This window comes from Crocuta crocuta, unplaced genomic scaffold (genome assembly GCF_008692635.1).
Source record: "Crocuta crocuta isolate KB4526 unplaced genomic scaffold, BGI_CrCroc_1.0 scaffold549, whole genome shotgun sequence".
NCBI classification, from domain to species: domain Eukaryota; kingdom Metazoa; phylum Chordata; class Mammalia; order Carnivora; family Hyaenidae; genus Crocuta; species Crocuta crocuta.
In genome coordinates this window covers 1065752-1089191 of record NW_027529169.1, presented here as the reverse complement: position 1 = coordinate 1089191, position 23440 = coordinate 1065752, and the positions used below count along the sequence as shown (strand labels likewise).

At 40.0% G+C, this 23440-nt stretch overlaps 2 protein-coding genes and 1 pseudogene across 2 annotated transcripts in view; 1 reads left to right on the top strand and 2 right to left on the bottom strand.

Annotated features, from left to right (window-relative positions):
• Window positions 1–10748, bottom strand: part of HSD17B6 (hydroxysteroid 17-beta dehydrogenase 6) — a 43760-nt gene extending 33012 nt beyond the window's left edge. Inside the window, exon 1 of the mRNA XM_077757435.1 lies at window positions 10665–10748. The gene's annotated coding sequence lies outside the window, so the exon portion shown is untranslated. The remainder of the gene's footprint in view (window positions 1–10664) is intronic.
• Window positions 1987–2087, bottom strand: LOC144226236 (U6 spliceosomal RNA; annotated as a pseudogene).
• Window positions 10749–10869: 121 nt separating the features above from the next.
• Window positions 10870–23440, top strand: part of PRIM1 (DNA primase subunit 1) — a 22793-nt gene continuing 10222 nt past the window's right edge. Inside the window, exons 1-11 of the mRNA XM_077757531.1 lie at window positions 10870–11013; window positions 12097–12254; window positions 15046–15152; window positions 15224–15297; window positions 16156–16292; window positions 16665–16723; window positions 18071–18180; window positions 18901–18989; window positions 19160–19301; window positions 21346–21415; window positions 22413–22501. Coding sequence (XP_077613657.1) covers window positions 10911–11013; window positions 12097–12254; window positions 15046–15152; window positions 15224–15297; window positions 16156–16292; window positions 16665–16723; window positions 18071–18180; window positions 18901–18989; window positions 19160–19301; window positions 21346–21415; window positions 22413–22501 — 1138 coding nt within the window. The 5' untranslated portion in view covers window positions 10870–10910. The remainder of the gene's footprint in view (window positions 11014–12096; window positions 12255–15045; window positions 15153–15223; window positions 15298–16155; window positions 16293–16664; window positions 16724–18070; window positions 18181–18900; window positions 18990–19159; window positions 19302–21345; window positions 21416–22412; window positions 22502–23440) is intronic.

Genomic DNA, 23440 nt, shown 5'->3' with positions numbered 1-23440 from the left:
AATAACAACAAAATATGCACATATGTGCATCACGTGTTCATAGCATTATACGTAATAGCCAAAAGCTGAAAACAATCTAAAAATGCACCGACAAAAGAGGAAATAAATAATCTGAAATATGTTCACACAACAGAATGCTATACATTTGTGACAAAAATGAACAAACTACAGTGACACACAATTAGATGAATGAATCTCACAAATATAATTCGATGAAACAAAAGAACTTTGTGTAGATTCCACCTACACAAAGTTATAAACAGGCAAAACTAATCTATGTTGCTACCAATCAGATTTGTGATTACCCTTGGGGAGGGGAGTGGGGCCAGAGACTGAGGGAGGTATTAGGGGGTTGTCTGGGGTGCTGGTAATGTTCTATGTCTTGATCTGTGTGGTTCTAAGTATTAACTTTGTGAAAATTCACTGAACCATCCATTTATGATCTGCATTATTTTGACTCAAATTAGAAAAATAAAAATACTTCTAAAAAAAGAACAAAGAAAAAGAAAACTACTTCTTTAATCGAAAAGAAAAGAGGGGCACCTGGGTGGCTCAGTCAGTTGAACATCCGACTTCGGCTCAGGTCATAATTTCACAGCATAGGGCTCTCTGCTGTCAGGGAGGAGCCTCCTTGGGATTCTGTCTCCCTGTCTCTGCCCCTATCTTGCTTGTGCTCTCTCTCTCTCAAAATTAAATAAACATTTAAAAAAAGAAGGGCGCGGGGCGCCTGGGTGGCTTAGTCGGTTAAGCGTCCGACTTTCGCTTAGGTCATGATCTCGCGGTTCGTGGGTTCGAGCCCCGCGTCGGGCTCTGTGCTGACTGCCAGCTCAGAGCCTGGAGCCTGTTTCAGAGTCTGTGACTCCCTCTCTCTCTGACCCTCCCCTGCTCATGCTGTCTCTCTCTCTCTGCTAGAAATAAATAAAACATTTTTAAAAAAAAATTAAAGAAAAAAAAAAAGAAGGGCGCCTGGGTGGATCAGTCAGTTAAGCGTCCGACTTTCGCTTAGGTCATGATCTCGCGGTTCGTGGGTTCGAGCCCCGCGTCGGGCTCTGTGCTGACTGCCAGCTCAGAGCCTGGAGCCTGTTTCAGAGTCTGTGACTCCCTCTCTCTCTGACCCTCCCCTGCTCATGCTGTCTCTCTCTCTCTCTCAGAAATAAATAAAACGTTAAAAAAATTTTTAAAAACAGAAAAAAGTCTGAAGCAAATTACTTCTGTATTTGCTTCCAGAATTCTTAACAAGAGCAAAGTGCATCTGTATAGTGTGCAAGAGCCCACATTATAAATCCTGTTATGAATTTAGTACCAGGAGAGACCTTGTCTTTTCTAAGTAAATAGTATGCTACTGATTATTTTTAAATTACCCTAGTTCTTGATAATATTTTAGAAATTCAAAGCCAAATTTAATGTTCATAGTTAATTCTCTTAATCTTTTTTAAATTACTTTTATTTGTTTTTTAGAGAGAGAGTCAGACAGACAGAGAGTGCAAGCAGAGGAAAGGGGCAGAGTGGGGAGTGGGGGAGAGGGGTGGAGAGAGAGAGAGTGAGAGAGAGAGAGAGAGAGAATTCCAAGCAGGCTCCACACCTAGCACAGAGCCCAACAGGGTGCTCCACCACTCTGGGATCATGAATTATTTTTTATAAAATAAAAATTATTTATTTTTTGAGAGAGAGAGACAGAGAGAGAGTGCAAGTGGGGCGAAAGGGGTGGGTGGGGAGGGAAAGATTGAGAGAGAGAGAGAGAGAGGGAGAGAGAGAGAGAGAGAGAGAGAATCCCAAGCAGGCTCCACACCCAGCACAGAGCCCAACAGGGGACTCCACCACCCTGGGATCATGACCTGAGCCAAAATCAAGAGTCGGATGCTCAACCAACTGAGCTGATAAGAAGCCTCTCTTTTAGCCTCTGTAGACAGTAGTTTTTCTTCTGTCTTCTATCACTTTGATTTTCTATTTCTTTCTGTACTCCTATTTGCATTTTATTTAATTCTTTAAAATACGGAGCACTTCACAAATTTGCGTGTCATCCTTGTTCAGGGGCCATGCCAATCCTCTCATTCTAATTTTAGTACATGTGCTGCCAAAGCGAGCACTCAGTTTCCATTTTAATATCTTTAGTGTATATGTGCCTTTTACTTTAGGTTACCTCAAACTCTTTTTGAAGATGTTCCATCTGTCCAAGAATAAATCTTAACACATTCTCCAATCTCAACCTCATTCCAAAAACTGACTTAACTTCTGCCAAATGGGAAAAAAATCAGCAAATACTCCAGCAAAAGGCATTTTTTTTAATATCACACTTCATTTCCTATTATTATATAAGATCCCACAAAGAGAAGGAAAAATGTTACCTGAGGAATTCTAACACTTCTTGTTTAACTGTATTTGGAATTTTCCTTCTTCTCTGTTCTCCACAGAACAAGTGGAAAGTAATAATGTAACTATTAAACCCTATTTACTGGCCAAGAGAGGGAGAGAGGGAGAGGGAGAGGGAGGGAGACTGAGGGAGAAAGAGGGAGGGAGAAGGAGAGAGGAGGAAAAGGGAGGGAGGGAGAGGGAGGGAGGAAGAGGGAAAGAAAGAAAGACAGAAAGAAAGAAAGAAAGAAAAATTTCCACCACTCCGCACTGCTAAGAGCTTGCCAGCAAGAGGAGATGGGGTCAGGTTGTTGGGGGTGGGGTTAGGGCAGGACCCAAACTAGACTAACCAAACTTTAGCAACACAATTCTCATGACTTAGAGAAGGCCACTTTTGCTTAGCCACGGTTTCACAAACCTACCGCACAGGTACTGCATTAACTATGAAAGAGTTGATTTTTGCCAGTGTCAAGAAACCCAGTTTACAGAGCATACCCAGAGGATCCTATTTGCAAGTATAAAACCACCCCCAACTTTAAACAACACCTTTCCAAACAACAAAGAAATCAAGATTTAAAAGCAGAGGGAAAGGGGCACCTGGGTGGCTCAGTCGGTTAAGCGTTCGACCAGCTCAGGTCATGATCTCACGGTTCGTGGGTTCGAGCCCCGCGTCGGACTCTGTGCTGACAGCCAGCTCAGAGCCTGGAGCCTGTTTCAGATTCTGTCTCCCTCTCTCTCAGACCTTCCCCTGCTCTCTCTCTCTCTCTCTCAGAAATAAATAAAACATTTAAAAAAAAAAAGCAGGGGGAAAAAAGTGATGAAATTTTTTTCAGGAATCAAAGCTGAAAGATCTTTTAAGAAATGAAAAATTGGGGCACCTGGGTGGCTCAGTTGGTTAAGCATCCGACTTCGGCTCAGGTCATGACCTCACAGTTCGTGGGTTCAAGCCCTACATCGGGTTCTATTCTGACAGCTCAGAGCCTGGAGCCTGTTTCAGATTCTGTGTCTCCCTCTCTCTCTGCCCCTCTCCCACTCGTGCTCTGTCTCTCTTTGTCTCAAAATTAAATAAAACCAAAAGAAAATGAAAAATCGGCGAGGGGGAGGCACTTGGGTGGCTCAGTCAGTTAAGCATCCTACTCTTGATTTGGGCTCCAGTCATGATCTCATGGTTTGTAAAACCTAGCCCCGGGTCAGAATTCTCTTTCTTCCTCTCTCTGTGCCCTCCCCAGCTCTCATTCTCTCCCTTGCTCTCAAAAATAAATACATATATTTTTTTAAATAAAAGGAGGGGCGCCTGGGTGGCTCAGTCAGTTAGGCATCTGACTTCAGTTCAAGTCATGATCCTGCAGTCCATGAGTTCAAGCCCCATATTGGGCTCTGTGCTGNTGTCTCCCTCTCTCTCAGACCTTCCCCTGCTCTCTCTCTCTCTCTCTCAGAAATAAATAAAACATTTAAAAAAAAAAAGCAGGGGGAAAAAAGTGATGAAATTTTTTTCAGGAATCAAAGCTGAAAGATCTTTTAAGAAATGAAAAATTGGGGCACCTGGGTGGCTCAGTTGGTTAAGCATCCGACTTCGGCTCAGGTCATGACCTCACAGTTCGTGGGTTCAAGCCCTACATCGGGTTCTGTGCTGACAGCTAGCTCAGAGCCTGGAGCCTGATTTGGATTCTGTGTCTCCCTCTCTTTCTGACCCTCCCCTGCTCACGCTGTCTCTATCTCTCTCTCAAAAACAAATAAAACATTNCGAGGGGGAGGCACTTGGGTGGCTCAGTCAGTTAAGCATCCTACTCTTGATTTGGGCTCCAGTCATGATCTCATGGTTTGTAAAACCTAGCCCCGGGTCAGAATTCTCTTTCTTCCTCTCTCTGTGCCCTCCCCAGCTCTCATTCTCTCCCTTGCTCTCAAAAATAAATACATATATTTTTTTAAATAAAAGGAGGGGCGCCTGGGTGGCTCAGTCAGTTAGGCATCTGACTTCAGTTCAAGTCATGATCCTGCAGTCCATGAGTTCAAGCCCCATATTGGGCTCTGTGCTGAAAGCCTGCTTTGGATTCTATGTCTCCCTCTCTCTCTGCCCCTCCCCTGTTCATGCTCTGTCTTTCTGTTTCAAAAGCAAATAAAAACTGTAAAATAATTTTTTTTTAAATATTTAAATAAAAAAAGGAAAGCAGAAAGAAAAGAGCTGCCCTGGCCAGCCAGAGTTTCCCTATCGCTTCAGCCCCCATCCTCTGATCCAGTTTGGAAGACTAAGATGTAAAACCCCTGCTGGAGTAAGGAAGAGGGGAGCCTGGCTAATTCTGGCAAAGGCCACTCAGACTGCCCATCTGAGATCAGCTGCTTGAAACCTGGGATCTCGGCTTTCATACAGTCAGATACCCTGCCAAAGAGCTGCAACTGCTTAGTCTTAGGGCCTACANCCTTTTTTTTTTTTTTTTTTTTTAGAGACAGAGTGTGCGTGCAACTCTGGGGGGTGAGGGCAGAGAGGGGAAGAAAGAGAGAGAGGCAGAGAGACACAGGAGAATCGCAAACAGGCTCCACGCTCAGCAAAGAGCTGGATGAAGGCCTTGACCCCATGTCCCTGGGATCATGACCTGATCTAAAATCAAGACTGGGATGCTCAACCAACTGAGCCACCCAGATGCCCCTGATAATAACAGTTTTACTGAGATAAAATTCACATACCATACAATTCACCCTTTCAAAGTACACAGCTCAGTGAGTTTTAGTATATTTGAGGGTATCTAGCTTCAGAACACTTTCTTTACCCCAGAAAGAAGCCCTGTACTCTTTAGTAGTCACTTACCATTCTTCCCTTCCCTAGCCCGAGGCAAGCACTAATGCACTCTCCAGATCTACAGATTTGCCTATTCTGTATACTTCACATAAATGGAATCACACAATATGTGGCCTTTTGTGACTGGCTCCTTTAGTATAGCATAATGTTTTCCAGGTTCATCCATATTCTTACATATATCAGTGTGCAATACTGTGATTTATAAGAAATATTTTTCATATATGTTTGGTCTTCGTCCATGTTTCTGGCACCCAGCTCCCAAAGCCCTTGGAATTTCCTGAGGGATAAAGAGCAATGGGAACATCTTTCCTTATAAATGTTTGACCTTTTATCCTCAGTCTCTGTAATCATTTCGGACCCCTGAAGGTAAAAGAGGTGTCTTATTCCTAACAAGCCTCTTTCTACCACAACTGGGTTTATGCTAATGAAGTGACTTTTGGAAAGCACTTCATTGGCTGCCACATGAACCAACCAGGAATAGAAGGTTGGAATTTTTTTAGTCCCACCCCCAGACCTCCAGGGATGAGCAAGGGGTTAGAGATAGAGTGTAATCACCAAGAGCCAATGATTTAATCAATTGTGCCTAAGTCAAGAAGCCACCATAAAACCCAAAGGGGCAGAGTTCAGAGAGCTTCCAGGTTGGTGAACACACGTAGACTAGATTTAGGAAGAATCTGGAGACGGCATGGAAGTTCCATGCCCCTTCCCACATATCTTGTCTTATGTATCTCTTCATCTGGTTGTTGATTCATATCCTTTGCAATAAATTGGTAATCTAGTGAGCAAATGGGTTTCCTAAGGTCTGTGAGCAGCTCTAGAAAACTAATCAAACCCAAAGAAGGGTTTGTGGGACCCTCTGATAGCCAGCTGGTGGGAAGCACAGGTGATTACCTGGGCTTGCGGTTGGCATCTGAAGTAGGGCAGTCTTATGGGATTGAACCCTTAACCTATGGAATCTGACACTTTCTCCAGGTAGATAGTGTCACAATCGAATTGAATTGTAGGACATCCAGCTGGTGTCTGAAGAATTGGTTTGGATACGTGGGAACACCCCCACCCACACTGGAATTGGTATCAGCACCCTTTCATAACTCTCCCCTCTTGGCTCTTAAGAAATCATGCTTTCCCAGTTCTCTTCCTGCTTCTATTCCTATTCATTCACATTGTCTTTTAGTGGATTCTCTTCCTCTACCCACTTTTTCTTTTTTTAAAGATTTTATTTTTAAGTAATTGCTAAACCCAACACGGGGCTTAAATTCACAACCCCAAGATCAGGAGCCACATGCTCCACTGACTGAACTAGCCACGTATCCCTTCCTCTACACAGTTTTTTTTTTAATGTTTTATTTATTTCTGAGAGAGAGAGAGACAGCGTGAGCAGGGGAGCGTCAGAGAGAGAGGGAGAGAGATACAGAATCGGAAGACAAGCTCCAGGTTCTGAGCTAGCTGTCAGCACAGAGCCCGACACGGGGCTCGAACCCACGAACCGTGAGATCATGACCTGAGCCAAAGCTGGATGCTCAACCGACTGAGCCACCCAGGCGCCCCTTTCTTACCTTATTAAAGAGGAAGATAACTAGCACAGGAGTACTTGAAATTTTCAACTTACTTGTTTCAACAAGATTATTTACTCCCAAGACTTCTCATCAAATATTGATAAGATCAATATTTTATTTTAATTTTAACCAAAGCTGAATAAAAATGGAAGATAAATATTTTTATTTCCACACTCCCTCTCTTGGCATGCAATATTTTGGCCATGGCTTACCTCTCAGTCCCATCTCTTACCAGGGGTTCCCTTCATGTCTGAGCTCTGTCCATATGGAACTATGGGCAGTTTCTTGAAAGTGCCACGCCACTTACAATTTTGTGCCTGTGCTCCCCATATCAATCTTACCCAAATCTTAAGGAAAAGGCTGATGCCTATAGACAGCTGGTTTATAAATGCATCTATAACACTTGATTACAGTTTTTGATTTGTGTCTAGTGCCCCTACTAGGCTGTAACTTTCTCAGAAAACAGAAGCCATGCCATTCATTTTTCTCCCCAGAACCCAGCTAAGTGCCCAGTATAAATGTTCAATAATTTGTGGATCTACCTACCAAATAAATCATCTTTTTTACAAGCTAAAAACATCCAGAATAATAATGGGAGTTGAATTGAGAGGAAAATCCATGAGGTAAGTGTCCAAGTCTGCAAATAACTCGGGGAGATTGGGACTGATGGGTTACCCAAAGAGAATAATAGTAGACTTAAGTAGTAAAAGTAAAGAGGATAGTCCCTAGTGTAAGGCTTGAAGGACAAAGGAGTTTTGTACCTACATGGATGAAAGCACAATGGGAAACCAACTGAATGGCAATACTGCCTCCCAGTGGCACCTAGGATAGAAGCCTCCATACCAGAGCACTTGTACAGAATAGCTTTCTCACACTGAGTGGTTCTGGCCTATGAACTGTGCCAGGGACCTCTCACTTTATCTCATTTAATTAGCACGACAACCTCTTGTAGGGACACAGCATGTCACTTGGGGGTTACATGCACAGACTGTGGAGCCAGGCTCTCTGGCTCTCCCATTTACTAGTTGGTGTGAACCTGGACAAAGTATTGAAATTCTCTGCATATTTTACAACCTATAAAATAGAGATAATTTTAGTATCCACCATATAGGGTTCTTTTTTTTTTTTTTTTTGGCTGGATACAAACCATATAGGGTTCTTAATAAGGGATAACCTAAAAAAATTTTTTTAATGTTTATTTTTGAGAGAGAGAGGGAGCATAAGCGGGAAAGGAGCCGAGAGAGAGAGGGAGACATAGAATCCAAAGCAGACTCCAGGCTCTAGACTGTCAGCACAGAGCCTGACACGGGGCTCAAACCCACAAACTGTGAGATCATGACCTGAGCCGAAGTGGGATGCTTAACCGATTGAGCCACCCAGGCATCCCATGAGGGATAAAAGTTTTTTTTAACAATTCTATACATTACTCAGTGCTTACCACAATAAGTGTGGTTACCATCTGTCACCAACAGCGTTTTTGGTGACTTGTTTTAGTGACAATCTTATGGACTGTATTCTCTATGTTGTACTTTTCATCTCTGTGACTTATTTATTTTATAACTGGAAGTTAATCGTTCTTAATCCCCTTTATCTATTTCACCCACCCCCTACAGACCTCCCCTTTAGCAACCACCAGTTTGTTCTCTGTTTAAGAGTCTGATTTTTTTTTGTTTGTCTCTTTATTTCTTAGATTCCACATATGAGTGAAATCATAAGGTATTTTTCTTTCTCTATCTCACTTATTTCATTTAGCGTTATACTCTCTAGGTCCATTCATATTGTTGTAAATGTCAAGATCTCATTCTTTATTATGGCTGAGTAATATTCCATTGTATGTGTCTATATATATCTCACATCTTTATCCATTCATCTCTTGGTGGATGCTTGGGTTGCTTCCATAGCTTTGCTACTGTAAATAATGCTGCAATAAACATAGTGGTGGATATATCTTTTCTAATTAGTGCTTATCATTTTCTGTGGGTAAATGCCAAATAGTGGAATTAGTGGACCATGGTATTTCTACTTTTAATTTTTTGAGGAAACTCCATACTGTTTTCCATACTAGCTGTATCAATTTACATTTTCACCAACAATGCACAAGGGTTCTTTATTCTCTACATCCTTGCCAACACCTGTTTTTTCTTCTCTTTTTTATTTTAGCCATCTGACAGGTGTAAGGCAGAGGAAAAAATCTCAAAAGGGTACTTGCCAGCACAGCAAACGCCATATAAATATTAGCTATTATTATTTCCTTTTTCCTGATGAGAAGACTGTTAAATAAATTGAGCCTATAGTAGGAACTCAATAAATATAACTTCCTTTGCTTTTTTCCCCTTATATCTTGGCTCCTTCAGGTGTTGCACTCCTTAGTGGTCCTGAAAGTCAAATACGGGACTCTCAAATATCCCAAGGAAGTCAGTTCCTAAAAGTTAAGTGTCATTAAGGTCATTAAGTGTCAGACTCTTGATTTCGGCTCAGGTCATGACCTTACAGTGGTGAGATCGAGCCCCATGTCAGGCTCCATGAGCATGGAGCCTGCTTGGGATTTTCTCTCTCTTCCTCTGCCCCTCACCCCCACATGTGCTGTCTCTCAAAATAAATAAACATTAAAAAAAAAAAAAAGTCCAGAGACAAGTGGCTCTGGAAAAGAGCACTCCCCAGGGCACTCATTATTATTGGAGTGAAGACTTTCCCAGTAACAAAATTCACCCTACTCAAAACAAAATGCACAGAGACTGTAAAAATCAACTAAGATTTGTTCAGGAAACCATATTTTAAGGAATATTCAAATAAGTATAATCTGCCCAGAGCCCACTTTTGCCCACTTTGCCTACAGGAGCTGAGAGACCAGTGATCATTTTCAAGATTAGGCTAATAACAACTTACTAGAGACTCTATTCTCTCCTTGCTCTCCTAATGGTATCAGAAACATAAAATTCATAAAAATAATGGCTTCCAAATGACATGACATTTTTGTGATTATAGACTGTCCACCCCAGTCCACATTTGCAATGAGGTGTATCTTTACCAGGTAAGATTGATTAGCAGATCTGCACATTAGTAGCAAAGAGGCTCATTTCCTACTCGTAAAGTTCTCCATGAGTCTTCAAGATTCCTGGGGTGTTCTATTTGAGAGACTGAACATACAAACAGTAGCCAGATAATACATAAAAACAGAACTCTGGGAGTTCCTGGCTGACTCAGTCAGTAGAGCATGCAACTCAGGGCCATGAGTTCTAGCCGTATATTGGGCACAGAGTTTACTTAAAAACCAAAAAGCAGAACTCTGATCACCCAACCTGAAGAAGCCTACCCACGAAACCAGTCCCCTTATCTATAATAAACAGCTCAGGAAGTCAGCCTGCTATAAATCAGACTTACAGAGGTCAGGCTGCTGCTGTCTCTAGTGAGAGTTCAGGATGACAAACCAAAACCCCTGTAGCAATTGGCCCAAAGCAACCAGGTCTTGATTAATAAATGACAGCTTCCCTCAATTTTGTGACCACTTCTAATTTAGGACCAACCAGAGAAAGCCAAATATGTGCCCCAAACCAATCACGTAGAATGGCCCTGCTCCTAGTTAGTCCAACTACAACTTTTCCATGCAAACAAGCCTTGAATCAAGGTATACCTGAAACCTTCTCCTCTCCCACTCCACTATAAAGCTTTTCCACTTCTCTGCCTGCCTTTGACTCTCTGCCAAAACTCAAGCGTCTGCAGCTGACCTACTTGCTATTCAGCAAGCTCTGAATAAATAGCCTTTGATTTTATTTGGTTGGTCTTTGCTTACTTCCACATGTTTTGTACCTAATAATTTCATGAAAAATTAATTTCCAAACCCTCTTAAAAAGATATTGGCTTGTATTGTTTAAATGCGTTATTTCTAAAACCATTCATAAAGTTAGAGCAGAACATCATTCTTCACATCATCTTAATAACCTAGGTCTACCTGCTTAAGTGCTCACCTTTCTGTAGATCTTTCCGGAAACGCAGCAGCTTCCTTCTACCCTCAGGGGCTGTGGACTTAGTGTCGAAACTGGTAAGCAGAGAACACGCCACGCCCAAGCCAACCCCCAAGAGAGAACTACAATTCCCAGCAGCTCGCGCAGACGTCGGGCCACGGCCATAGCGCGCCTGCGCAGTGACAGAGACTCCGGCTGTGTGATTCCCGCCAATTCTTGTAATCCTGAGGACCGTGAGTCCCGCGCTCCATGGAGACTTTTAACCCCGCCGAGCTACCGGAGCTGCTTAACCTTTATTACCGGAGGCTTTTCCCCTACGCTCAATACTATCGCTGGCTCAACTATGGAGGAGGTGATGGAAGCCGGGAGCGGAGTGGGCAGTGGTTCTGAGGGGACTGTGAGGAGGTTCTGGGAGGCTACCTTAGAATGACAATACTAAGTGCTTCGTATGCACTGCGCTTTGTGCCAGGCGCCTTCGCGCACTATCTCGAGCCCTCCGCGCCACCTCTGAGGTGTAAATGGGCCAAAAGAGGTTATGGTAACCAGCTTCCGGCCACATAGAGAAAGGCCGAGCCGCTGCCCCTTCCTCTACGAGGTCAGACTCCAGTTCAGTGCCCTGTTTACCCGCCGCGGCGCCTGAACCAGGGAGATTACTGGGTCATAGCTTGAAGCTGCAGAGGCATGTTCTGTATCAGGGACAAGTGGGGCATCTCCCGGGCGAGGGGAGGTACTGAACTTTTTGTAGCTGAGCTTATTAATGCCCACCGAAGAGAGACAGATGGCATTACATATTTAAAATACTGTGTCTTCATTTTTACTTTTTCCTATCAGATGCAGGATAGTAAGCCCCTTCAAATTAGGAACTGTCTTTTTTTTTTTTTTAACGTTTATTCCTTTTTGAGAGACAGAGAGAGACAAAGCATGAGTGAGGGAGGGGTACAGAGAGAGGGAGACAGAATCTGAAGTAGGCTCCAGGGCTGCTCCGTCCGCAGTGCTCGAACCCAGGAACCGGGAGATCATGACCTGAGCCAAAGTCGGAGGCTTGACTCACTGAGACACCCAGGCGCCCCTGTCTTTTTTTTTTTTTTTTAACATGTACCACACCGTTGAGCACACAGACTCATTAAAAATATCTTCTTATTGGGGCGCCTGGGTGGCTTATTCGGTTAAGCGTCCGACTTTCGCTTAGGTCATGATCTCGCGGTTCGTGGGTTCGAGCCCCGCGTCGGGCTCTGTGCTGACTGCCAGCTCAGAGCCTGGAGCCTGTTTCAGTCTGTGACTCCCTCTCTCTCTGGCCCTCCCCTGCTCAGGCTGTCTCTCTCTCTCTTAGAAATAAATTAAAAAAATATATATATCTTCTTATTGGTAAATGTTATAATGCCCTGTGCTGAATAAAGTACCAAACTAACTTTAAAATTGTATATTTATTTTGCAGTGACAAAGAATTACTTTCAACACCGTGAATTTTCATTCACATTGAAAGATGATATTTACATTCGCTACCAATCCTTCAACAACCAGAGTGATCTGGAAAAGGAGATGCAGAAAATGAATCCATACAAGATTGATATAGGCGCAGTATACTCTCACAGAGTAAGAAATCAATTTTTTATGTATTTTGTTTCTTTTAAAAAAAATTTTTGTAGTTTCTTTTTGAGACAGAGAGAGACAGAACATGAGAGGGGGAGATAGAACATGAGTGGGGGAGGGGCAGAGAGAGAGGGAGACACAGAACCCAAAGTAGGCTCCAGGCTCTGAGCTGTCAGGACAGAGCCTGATGTGGGGATCAAACCCACAAACTGTGAGATCATGACCTGAGCTGAAGTCAGACGCTCAACTGACTGAGCCACTCAGGTCCCTCCATTATTTTAATTTTTAAAAATCTCTACACCCATCATGGAGCTCAAACTTACAACCCAGAGATCAAGAGTCTCATGCTCTACCAACTGAGCCAGCCAGGTATTCCTATTTTTTTTTTAACACAATTTTTCCTATCTATAATTTTTCTCTGGTCTCTTCAGAAGTCCTAAAGTCAGATATTACATGTCTTAAACTGATTCACTAATTTTTTTCTTCCTATTTTCTATATTTTGTCCTTTGGCCCTACTTTCTAGGGAATTTCTTCAGAGGTTTTCATTTCTGCTATTTTAATTTCCAAGAACTTTTTTTTCATTGATATGTCTTATCTGAGGATATCAGTAATAGTTGTTTTTTTAAATTTTCTTCTGTTGTACAGTCTTGTTTTCTCAAAGTTGCTTTTTTTCCTGTTTTTTCCCCCTCTTAGAGGCTTTCCTCATAAGTCTGTAATTTCTTACATATTGCTTATACTTAAAAATAGAGTAGTAAAGAGGGCTCCTTCCTGGGTTGCTCAGTAAAGCATCCAACTTCAGCTCAGGTCATGATTTCACAGTTCATGAGTTCGAGCCCTGTGTGGCTTTGTGGTAACAGCCTGGAGCTTACTTCAGATTCTGTGTCTCCCTCTCTCTCTGCCTTTCCCCCACTCATGCTCTGTCTCTCTCTTTCTCTCTCTCTCAAAACTAAATAAACATTTAAAAAATAGAGTACTAAAAAAGCTGATTGGAAGTTCTATATACATGGCTGAGATTTCTTTATTACAAGGTGATCTGGCTTGGTCATCTTTTTGGGAGGAAGCTCTGATGTCAGTTTCTCTAGATCTTTGCTTGAATGAAAACTCCACTAGCACAGAGATCTGTTTTGATCACTGATCTATATTCCTAGAGCCTTTAACAGTGCCTGACATTCCTGTTCAGATTCCTCAGCTAGGAGTCTTCTGGTCTCCTCCCTGGGTGGCAGTGATAGGGTATAGATGTGGGGGAAGAGGGCTGGGTCTCAACTTTCCACATGTAAATGTCCACTTAATCCCCTGTATATCAGTACAACACATCTTTCTCCACCTGTATTTGTTGTTCCTGCCCCCCATCCCAGTCCAGAAACCCACTGTTTGAGGTTCTCCAGATTATAATTTAGGTGTTTTTGCAGTCACCTAGCTCTGCAGAGTTAATGGAGGAATCTGGGGAACTGCTTCATGAATAGAGTTTTAACCAGTTCTCTTATTTTTAGTCTTAGCTTTACCACCACCACTACCACCACCTCCCCCCACACACACACACACACACACTTACTCCAGAGATACCCATTGTGACCAGAGTTTTTTAGGGATGCTGAGGTGTAAATTGGGTTGCTTTTTATCTTTCTTTACTGAGAGCTGAAGATTCAGCCCTTATGGGGGCGCCTGAGTGGCTCAGTCGGTTGAGCATCTGACTTCGGCTCAATTCATGACCTCNTTTTTTGGTATCCTTATAAAAATTGTGGTGGTATTTTCCCCTAAAGACATGCCTTTTTTTTTTTTTTTTAATATTTATTTTTGAGAGAGAGCGCGCGCCAGCGAGTGGGAGGGGGGCAGGGGCACCAGGGACAGAGGATCCAAAGTGGGCTCCACACTGATAGCAGTGAGCCCATTGTGGGGCTCAAACTTACAAACCATGGTATCATGACCTGAGCCAAAGTTGGACGCCCAACTGACTAAGCCGCCCAGACTCAGAAATGCCCCAAGACATGCCTTTCATAAGAAAATCTTTACTATCATTTTTGTGCATGTTTAGAAGAGCAAGATAAGTATCTGTATTCAGTCTGCCTTATATATCTGGTGATCTATAACCTCAAAGGAGGCTATTTACAGCATAAGCCAAAGGCTCAGTTTGAACTAATTGAGATCTTTGGGATTATTGAAAATTTTTATTATTTTTTTAAAGATTTTATTTTAAGTAATCACTACACCCAACGAGAGACTTGAAGTCACAACCCTGAGATGGAGTTGCATGCTCTACTGACTGAGCCAGCCAGGCACTCCTATTGAAAAATTTTAAATACATTTTTGTTACTTATATGTCCGGTTACAATTAAAGGTCCTTAAAACAGCTTGCAATAGGGCATTAATTATTTGTATGTGCTTTTTTCCTTATCAGAATCCTAAAAATGTATTATTATGATTTTTAATAACAAATATTTGTTATTCAAAGTTGCATGTCAATTATATCTCAGTAGAACTGAAAAAAATATTTATGGCAATATAGATTTATCAAAACTTGTTTTAAGTAAATGTATACTGTCATCAATTCTGGATGCACAGAATCCAAATTTATGAACTTTAACTGAAATAGAATTGGCATGGTATTAGGGTTCGCTCGTTTCTCCTTGGCCACTTTTTTTGTGTGGGTGGAAAGTAGCATAATTGGCAGCATGACAGCTCTTATAGAAACTGATGGATATTTTTGGTTTGGATTTTTTTTGTTTGTTTTCTGTTATATATATATTTATTTATTTAAAATACTTTAAAAATATATATATTTTTCTCTACTTATAGCCCAATCAACACAATACAGTGAAGCTGGGAGCTTTCCAGGCTCAGGAAAAAGAATTGGTGTTTGACATTGACATGACAGACTATGACGATGTGAGGAGATGTTGTAGGTAAGTGCTACATGCCTTGCTGGTAGGGTGGGTGATATCACTAACAGTGAGTAATGATGCCTCTGCTCCAGTTCTGCAGATATATGTTCTAAGTGCTGGACCCTCATGACGATGGCCATACACATAATCGACCGAGCACTGAAGGGCAAGTATTGGCAGTGCCTGAGTGGGGTCAAATGCAAGAATCTATTTTCCTCTGAATATTTGTCTATCTATACCACTTTATAATCAACTCTCATAAATTTCTAACATGTTTCATTGAAACATATGACCAGAAAATAAAAGATTAGAATAAGGTTATAATTTAAATTCTAATAAAGCTGTTGATCAAACCGGTGAGTTTTTTCCCAATTCAGTTATCTGTTGAGCAGCTCTGTCTACTACATACTGCCCTAGGTGAGGGAAAGAAATATGAAAGATAATGATTACCTCAAGTAGGGTATGCAGTATAAGAAGAAGACAAATAAAATTGAGGATTATATTTATGTTAAGTAATATGCACAGCATTCCATGGAGATATAGAATAGCAGGAGTGCATACAGGTATGGGAAAAGACTGAATCAGAAAAGGCTTCCTAGAAAAGATGATGGTAAAGATGATAATGATATTAAAAATAGCCAACTCTTGTTCTCATTTCTGCAGTACATATACTAAAAATAGCTAATTCTTATATAGGGTGCTTATTATGTACCAGGCACTGTTCTAAACACTTTAAATTTATTAACTGTTTTAATATCCCTACACTGGGTCTTTAATGATAAATGGCACTTGTTCAGGGAGAGAAATGGAAATGATGGGGCATGAAGAAATTCTTGGCAGAGACCAGAATAGAGAGACCATGAAGGCAAAAGCATGGAGGACACAGAAAACTACAAATAATTCAGTATAGTTAATGTGAGTACATGTGCATAAGAGGTAAAAGTGAAGCTAAGGAAGTAAGCAAGAACCAGGAGTTTATAAATTTATTTCTAGATTTTAAAACCTATTATTTCTCCCTCTTCAGAGGACTTTGGATTTAAGCATCGTCTCTGGGTATATTCTGGAAGGAGAGGTGTTCATTGTTGGGTCTGTGATGAATCAGTTAGAAAATTGTCCTCTGCAGTACGTTCTGGGATAGTTGAGTACTTGAGTCTTGTAAAGGTAAGATCTTAATGATAATTTACATTTCTTTGTTTGCTAGATGTTACCAAGCCTGAAATGTTTAGTGACAAAATTAAACTTTTATAGAATCCACATTCCAGAGTAGATTATCTTACCAGCAAATCAAATAATTGTAGTAGCTACATTTTTTAAGATCTTTGTGGCAAAAGGAAAATTACTTTTCTGGTTCAATTATGTCAAGTAAAGGTAACCCAGAAAGTTACAAGTATTGAGACTATAGAAAATAGCATCTAAGCTTTTAGATGTTGACAGGTTTTTTTTTTAACCAGTAGCTTTAGAACACATTAAAGACATTTTTAAATTATTTCATATACTTTATTTCATATACTTTTTTGATGGTTTATTTTTCAGGGTGGTCAAGACGTTAAAAAGAAAGTCCACCTAAGTGAAAAAATTCACCCTTTTGTCAGGTCTGTTGGAAAAGACTATGCAGTTTAAGTTGTGTCTGGTTTACTTGCATGTGCCTTTAGAATTGCCTTGTTAATCAATTTTCCCTACTGGGATAGCACTTTACAGTGATAATAATGATACAATGTATATAATGACACAATGAGTACTTCATGCTGCAGTATTCATGATAGGTGTTTTACAAATGTTCTCATTGGTTTAACAATAACTTCACGAGGGACATGATGGTATCTTCATTTACAGATGAAGAAAGTGGGATTTGAAAAGACTGTATAATTTGCTTGGCACCACACAAGTAACTATTATTCAGGATTCATATCCTGGTCTGCCTGATTTCAAAACCCATACTCTTCCCACTGAATTCACTACTTCTCTGCGTGAAAAGAGCATTGCATTAAGAATAAGAATCTCTAGGGGCGCCTGGGTGGCTCAGTCGGCTAAGTGTCCGACTTGGGCTCAGGTCATGATCTCACGGTTCGCGGGTTTGAGTCCTGCGTCGGGCTCTGTGCTGACAGCTAGCTCAGAGCCTAGAGCCTGCTTCAGATTCTGTATATCCTCTCTCTCTGACCCTCCCCTGCTCACGCTGCCTCTCTCTCTCAGAGAAATAAATAAAACATAAAAAAAAAATTTTAAAGAATAAGAATCTCTATTCTGCAACTTACTGAGACCTTAATAAAATATTAGAGCCTCTGTTTCCTTTATTTAACTCTATGATGGGAAAAACAACATCTCCTATCTCAGAGTTGTGGCAAAGATTAAATGAAACAGTAGATGTGAAGTCTGCAAAATGCTAAGCACTATATAATTGTTGAGATGTTAAAGCAAGTAATTCAGAGTTAGAAACATATACTCTATCCCACATTCTACTATTATTATGTTGTCCTGGCTTGGTTGCTGTCTTCCTTTTATGATGCTATTAAACTTCTAAGTTGTAGAGTTTAAGAAATAAACATTTCTTGGGACCCCTGAGTGGCTCAGTCGGTTAAGCATCCAATTCTTGATCTCAGTTCAGATATTGATCTCAGGGTTGTAAATTTAAGCCTGTGAAGCCTACTTAAAAAAAAAAAGTAAACATTTCTTGAATATCTATTCTAAGCCAGGTACTATCTACAGTAGGTTCTTACCCCTTAGAATGTCTTAGTTAACTCTCTCATAACCCTGCAAAGGGGTATTATCCCCATTTTACATAGCTAAACTCTATTTGTATTTTTCTGATTAGACTGATACATGCTCATTTAAAAAAATTTTTTTTCAGTAGAAGTAAACACTAGCTATCCAAATAGCAACAAATGCTATGCAGTGTATGTATTGCTAATAGTATTAGGACTTTGTTATTGTTATTCCTACAGAAAATCTATAAACATAATAAAAAAATACTTTGAAGACTATGCTCTAGTTGATCAAGATATTCTTGAAAATAAAGAAAGCTGGGATAAGATCTTACCCCTTGTTCCTGAAAATATCCTTTCCCAAGACCATTTCCATGTGAGCTACATATGTTTATCTAGGATATTAATAAATGTGTTCTGCCTGTATATTCTCATGTACTTTTATAAATTTAATCTTTTTACATAAAACATCTGTTTTTCTGCATTTTAGTATCTCTAGTCTGGAATATAATAAAAAATGAGGCCATTTCAGAAAGAAATTTCCTCATTTTGGAAGTTGATCCTCATAGAATTAATGGATTCTTAAAACAATGCTGAATCATGTAGTCAAAATATGTACAGACCTCAGAAAGCTTTTATATTAAACCTGGTATTTATTTTGGCATTCTTTCTGTTATATCAGTATATTTTTACAGAGGAATGTTTTAAGGATATGTGTTCAATTAGTATTTGCATTTTAGAGGGGCACCTTGGTGGCTTAGTCATTTAAGCATCCGACTATCGATTTTGGCTCAAGTCATGATCTCATAGTTTTGTACATTCAAGCCCTGCATCAGGCTCTGTGCTCGCATTGTGGAACCTACTTGGGATTCTCTCTCTCTATCTCTCCCCCACTCATGCTGTCTCTGCCTCTCTCAAGACAAATAAATAAACTTAAAAATATATATATTTGCATTTTAGAAAACAATAATTACTTCCTAGTAAACTTTCAATTATCCTTGTAACATATACTGAAAATAAGTTGTTCATTGATATGTCCTAAACATGTGTGTTCCTTAATGACTCATCACCAATTCATGAGAAACTTCAGCAAAACTTCCACAGGTATCACAATTCACTTCAGCGTTGGGAGTATTTGAAGAAAGCCATCAGCTCTCAGGTATATGCCATCAAAATCTCTGTTATAAATATAATAATGTAATTCTTAATTAAATTCTGATTGTTTTTGCTTAGTAAGTTAAAGATCATTGAAAATCATTTTTAACCACTTTTAAAGAAATCTTCAACAGTTCTTACTGATCCTCATGCTAGACTTGTACCTGCTTTTAGGATAATACAAAAAACGACAAATGTGGACCCTGGCTTGAGTGGGAGATCATGCTCCAGTACTGTTTTCCACGGCTGGATATCAATGTTAGCAAAGGAATCAATCATTTGCTGAAGAGCCCTTTTAGTGTTCATCCTAAAACAGGTACAATGTAAAGAAAGTAAAGAAAATTAGAAGGAAAATGAAAGTTTTCATTGTTGATTAGTACCTACCGGATGAGTTTCCACTACATAAATAATTTTCATCTGGGTTTCTGAGGTTCGGTGTTAGAATTCTAGAGGAACTTAGAAATCACGGGACAATATTTCTTACTGTACAGATGAGAAAACAGTGGTCCAACAGGTTAACGAGACTTGTCTGCAGTCATAAAACAAATTGTGGCAGAGCTAGGAACAGAACTCACTTCTTAAACCACAAATTTCTATGCTATTCCCATTATGCTTCCTCCCTCAGTTCTCTCTCCACAGTTTTAACTTTCCTCCTTCACATTTTTCTTTTTCTTTTTCTTTTTTCTTTTTTTTAATTTCTGAGAAAGAGACAGCACGAGCAGGGGAGGGTCAGAGAGAGAGGGAGATACAGAATCCAAAACACGCTCCAGGCTCTGAGCTAGCTGTCAGCACAGTGCCTGACGTGGGGCTCGAACCCACAAACCGCAAGATCATGACCTGAGCCAAAACCCGATGCTTAACCGACTGAGCCACCCAGGAGCCCCACCTCCTTCACATTTTTCTTAGGTGTTTTGATGGAATGAAACTGACTTTAAAATAGATATAAAGGTGGCTATATTGATCTAAACTTTGCTTTATCCAACCAGGAGACATATGTAGTTACACATAGTTGTCCTTTTTAGAACTAATATCCAATAAATAATCAATAATCCAACCTTCCACTCGCTGTGGGATATTAGCCAAACTACTCTCTGTGCCTTGGTTTTCTCATCTGAAATAGAGATAATAATAGTACCTACTTTAGTGGGTTATTGTAAAGATCTAAAATGTAAAGGGCNATTAAATAAATAAATAAATAAAATAAAATGTAAAGGGCCTAATAAAGTGTCTGTCACACATTCAATTCTCCCAAATTGCCTAGTTTCCTTTAATAATCTATAATAATTCTCTAATCCATATATTTGCATAGCTCCTTTTCAAGCCTGTCAACTCTGTTTTCAGCTTCTTTTGGTAATAAGTTTAATATTTCTTAATATATTTTTTAACTTAATTCTAAAACTTTAGTGGGTATAGGGCGCCTGGGTGGCTCAGTCAGTTGGGCATCCAACTTCGGCTCAGGTCATGATCTCACAGTTCATGGGTTCAAGCCCCGCATCAGGCTCCGTCCTGACAGCCAGTTTTGAGCCTGGAGCCTGTTGCAGATTCTGTGTCTCCCTCTCTCTGACCCTCCCCTCTTCATGCTGTCTCTCTCTCTCAGAAATAAATAAAAAACGTTAAAAAATTTTTTTTAATAAAAATAAAAAAACTTTTAAAAATAAATTTAAAAATAAGCAAATAAAACTTCAGTGGGTATCCCCTTATTCTAAAATTCAGTTTTGGTAAATCATTATATTCATAGGTGTATACATTTTGATTATATCATTTCTCCATTAAGTAGCTGCAGTCTTTACTCTGTCTTCAATCAGCAACTCTCAGTTCTCTTAATTATCTTAACTTGTTATTTACCTGGCATTCTTTAGATTCATTATCTCATTTTTGAGATGTGATGAATTTAATGTGGTATCCCAGTTGTGGATATTGTAAAAGGATAGTATAATGCTATCTATTTTATTCCCAAAATGCTTTCTAAAGATGCCCAACATACAGGTGTCTGTTCTGATCTCAACAAATCAAAATAATGAAATGAACTGTTTTTATCTCTGTTGTTTCATTTTCAGAACTCACTAAATCTGATATTATTCTGTACTTCTATATAAAAGGATATTAGGAAGAAGGAGATAGAAATAAAAGTAGAGATAAGAGCACTATGTGTTAGCTCAACAGTCTTTCATACCTTTTTTTTTTTTTAAGAGAAATAAAAGATGCAGCTAGTGTGGAAGTAATTTTCAACTACTGATTTTAACAGATAAGTCTAACCCTTATTCTAAGCCTTAGATTAAAATTTAGCTAAAATAACATATAGGAGAGAGCCCATAATCTGTATTTCACAGTCATCAGTTTATAACTTTTGGTTCTTACAGGTCGCATTTCTGTGCCTATTGATTTACAAAAAGTGGATCAGTTTGATCCATTTACTGTTCCAACCATAAGGTATGTTCCAGATCATTGATCATTCCTTTTTTGTTTGTGATTGGTTCCTGAATTTGAAGTAGATTGGATTAGATCCTGTCCAGAGAAGTGGCTGCTCTGACACTATATGATGATGCCCTAGTAAAGCAGCATTTTCTAGTGAGTTACACAGAACACAAGCTGCCTTTCTCTAATGAAAAGATTATAAGTTCACAGGCGCCTGGGTGGCTCAGTTGGTTAGGCATCCAACTGTTGGTTTTCGGCCCAGGTCATAATCTCATGGTTCAGGAGTTCAAGCCCTGTGTTGGGCTCTGCTCTGACAGCACAGAGTCTGCTTGGGATACTCTCTCTCCCTCCCTCTCTCTCTGACTCTCCCCTGCTCACAATCTTTCTCTCAAAATAAACATTAAAAAAAAAAAGAAGATTATAAGTTTGGGAAATAACCACTTAAATAAGTAGTTCTTCATTGTAAGATTTCCCAGTTTTTATTATGCTAATATGCATAGAAAACTCCATGCATATTAATGATTGTGATTTTTAGAATATCCCAAATTTAGGGGCGCCTGGGTGGCTTAGTCGGTTAAGCGTCCGACTTTCGCTTAGATCATGATCTCGCGGTTAGTGGGTTCGAGCCCCGCGTCGGGCTCTGTGCTGACTGCCAGCTCAGAGCCTGGAGCCTGTTTCAGTCTGTGACTCCCTCTCTCTCTGACCCTCCCCTGCTCACGCTGTCTTTCTCTCTCTCTCCTAGAAATAAATAAAAATCTTAAAAAAAAAAAAAAAGAATATCCCAAATTTAGTTGGTCATACAATTTTTTCACCAAAAGTCTTGTAGGATTTATGTGCTGTCATACACTGGGTAATGTTGACCAAGAACCAACTTTAAAATTCTCTTATTCTTGGGCAATTGCCTGGCTCATTTGGTATATGACTCTTGATCTTGGGCTCGTGAGTTCAAGCCCGATATTGAGCATAGAGTTAAATAAAAAGAGGGCAAATTCTCTTATTCTGTTATTTGTAGCTCCATCTGCCGTGAATTGGATACCATTTCCACTAATGAGGGAAAGGAGAAAAACGAAGCTGAATCTGATATCAAACATAGAACCAGAGGTACGTCAATATACTGCAGTCTCACTTTAATATAAGTTTTTTATATAGACCTCCTTCCATCAGTCCAGTAATTCATTTTCCTTGGATTTAGCCCAGAATGGATTGATGTTTATCCTGAAACCAGTTGAGTAACAAATAATGTCATAGCAATGTTTTTGTTCTTTCTTTCGTCAGTTGCTCAAATGATGCTGTTGAATACAATTTGAGTTAATAGATATTTACTAAGCAACATCTAAATGCCACAATCTATACTTATAAGATTATATTGTCAATTGGTCTGGATGATTGTTTGACTCTCACAGTCTTAGTTTCAACAGCTATTGCTTTAACACCCAGTATGTATATGGTACTTTTGTTCTTTGTTTTTGATGTATCCTGATTAGTGTTATGGTAAATATAGATCTAAACTTGAACTGTATATTCAAGAATATAAAGGAGGTAGAGAATTTATAAATCTTCCGGCTAATAGAGGTCAAACCTTCATATAACAACACCCAAGTAACATCCTATAGCAACAGAGCCAATAGAACTTTCTGGGATGATAGAAATGTAATGCACTACCCAATGTGGTACTCACTATCCACATGTGGCATAATCCACTTGAATTGTCAGAAACTGGATTTTCAATTTCTTTGTTTTTGTTTGTTTGTTTTTTAAGTATGCTGCACACCCAGTGCAGAGCTTGAACTCAAAACCATGAGATCCAAGACCTGAGCTGAGATCAAGAGTTGGATGCTGGGGGCACCTGGGTGGCTCAGTTGGTTGAGCATCTGACTTCGGCTCAGTTCATGATCTCACATTTTGTGAGTTCAAGCCCATCGGGCTCTCTGCTATCAGCACAGAGCTAACTTCAGATCCTCTGTCCCCCACCTTGTTCTGCCCTTCCCCTGCTTGCTCGCTCGCTCTCTCTCTCTCTCAAAAGTAAATAAAAATTAAAAA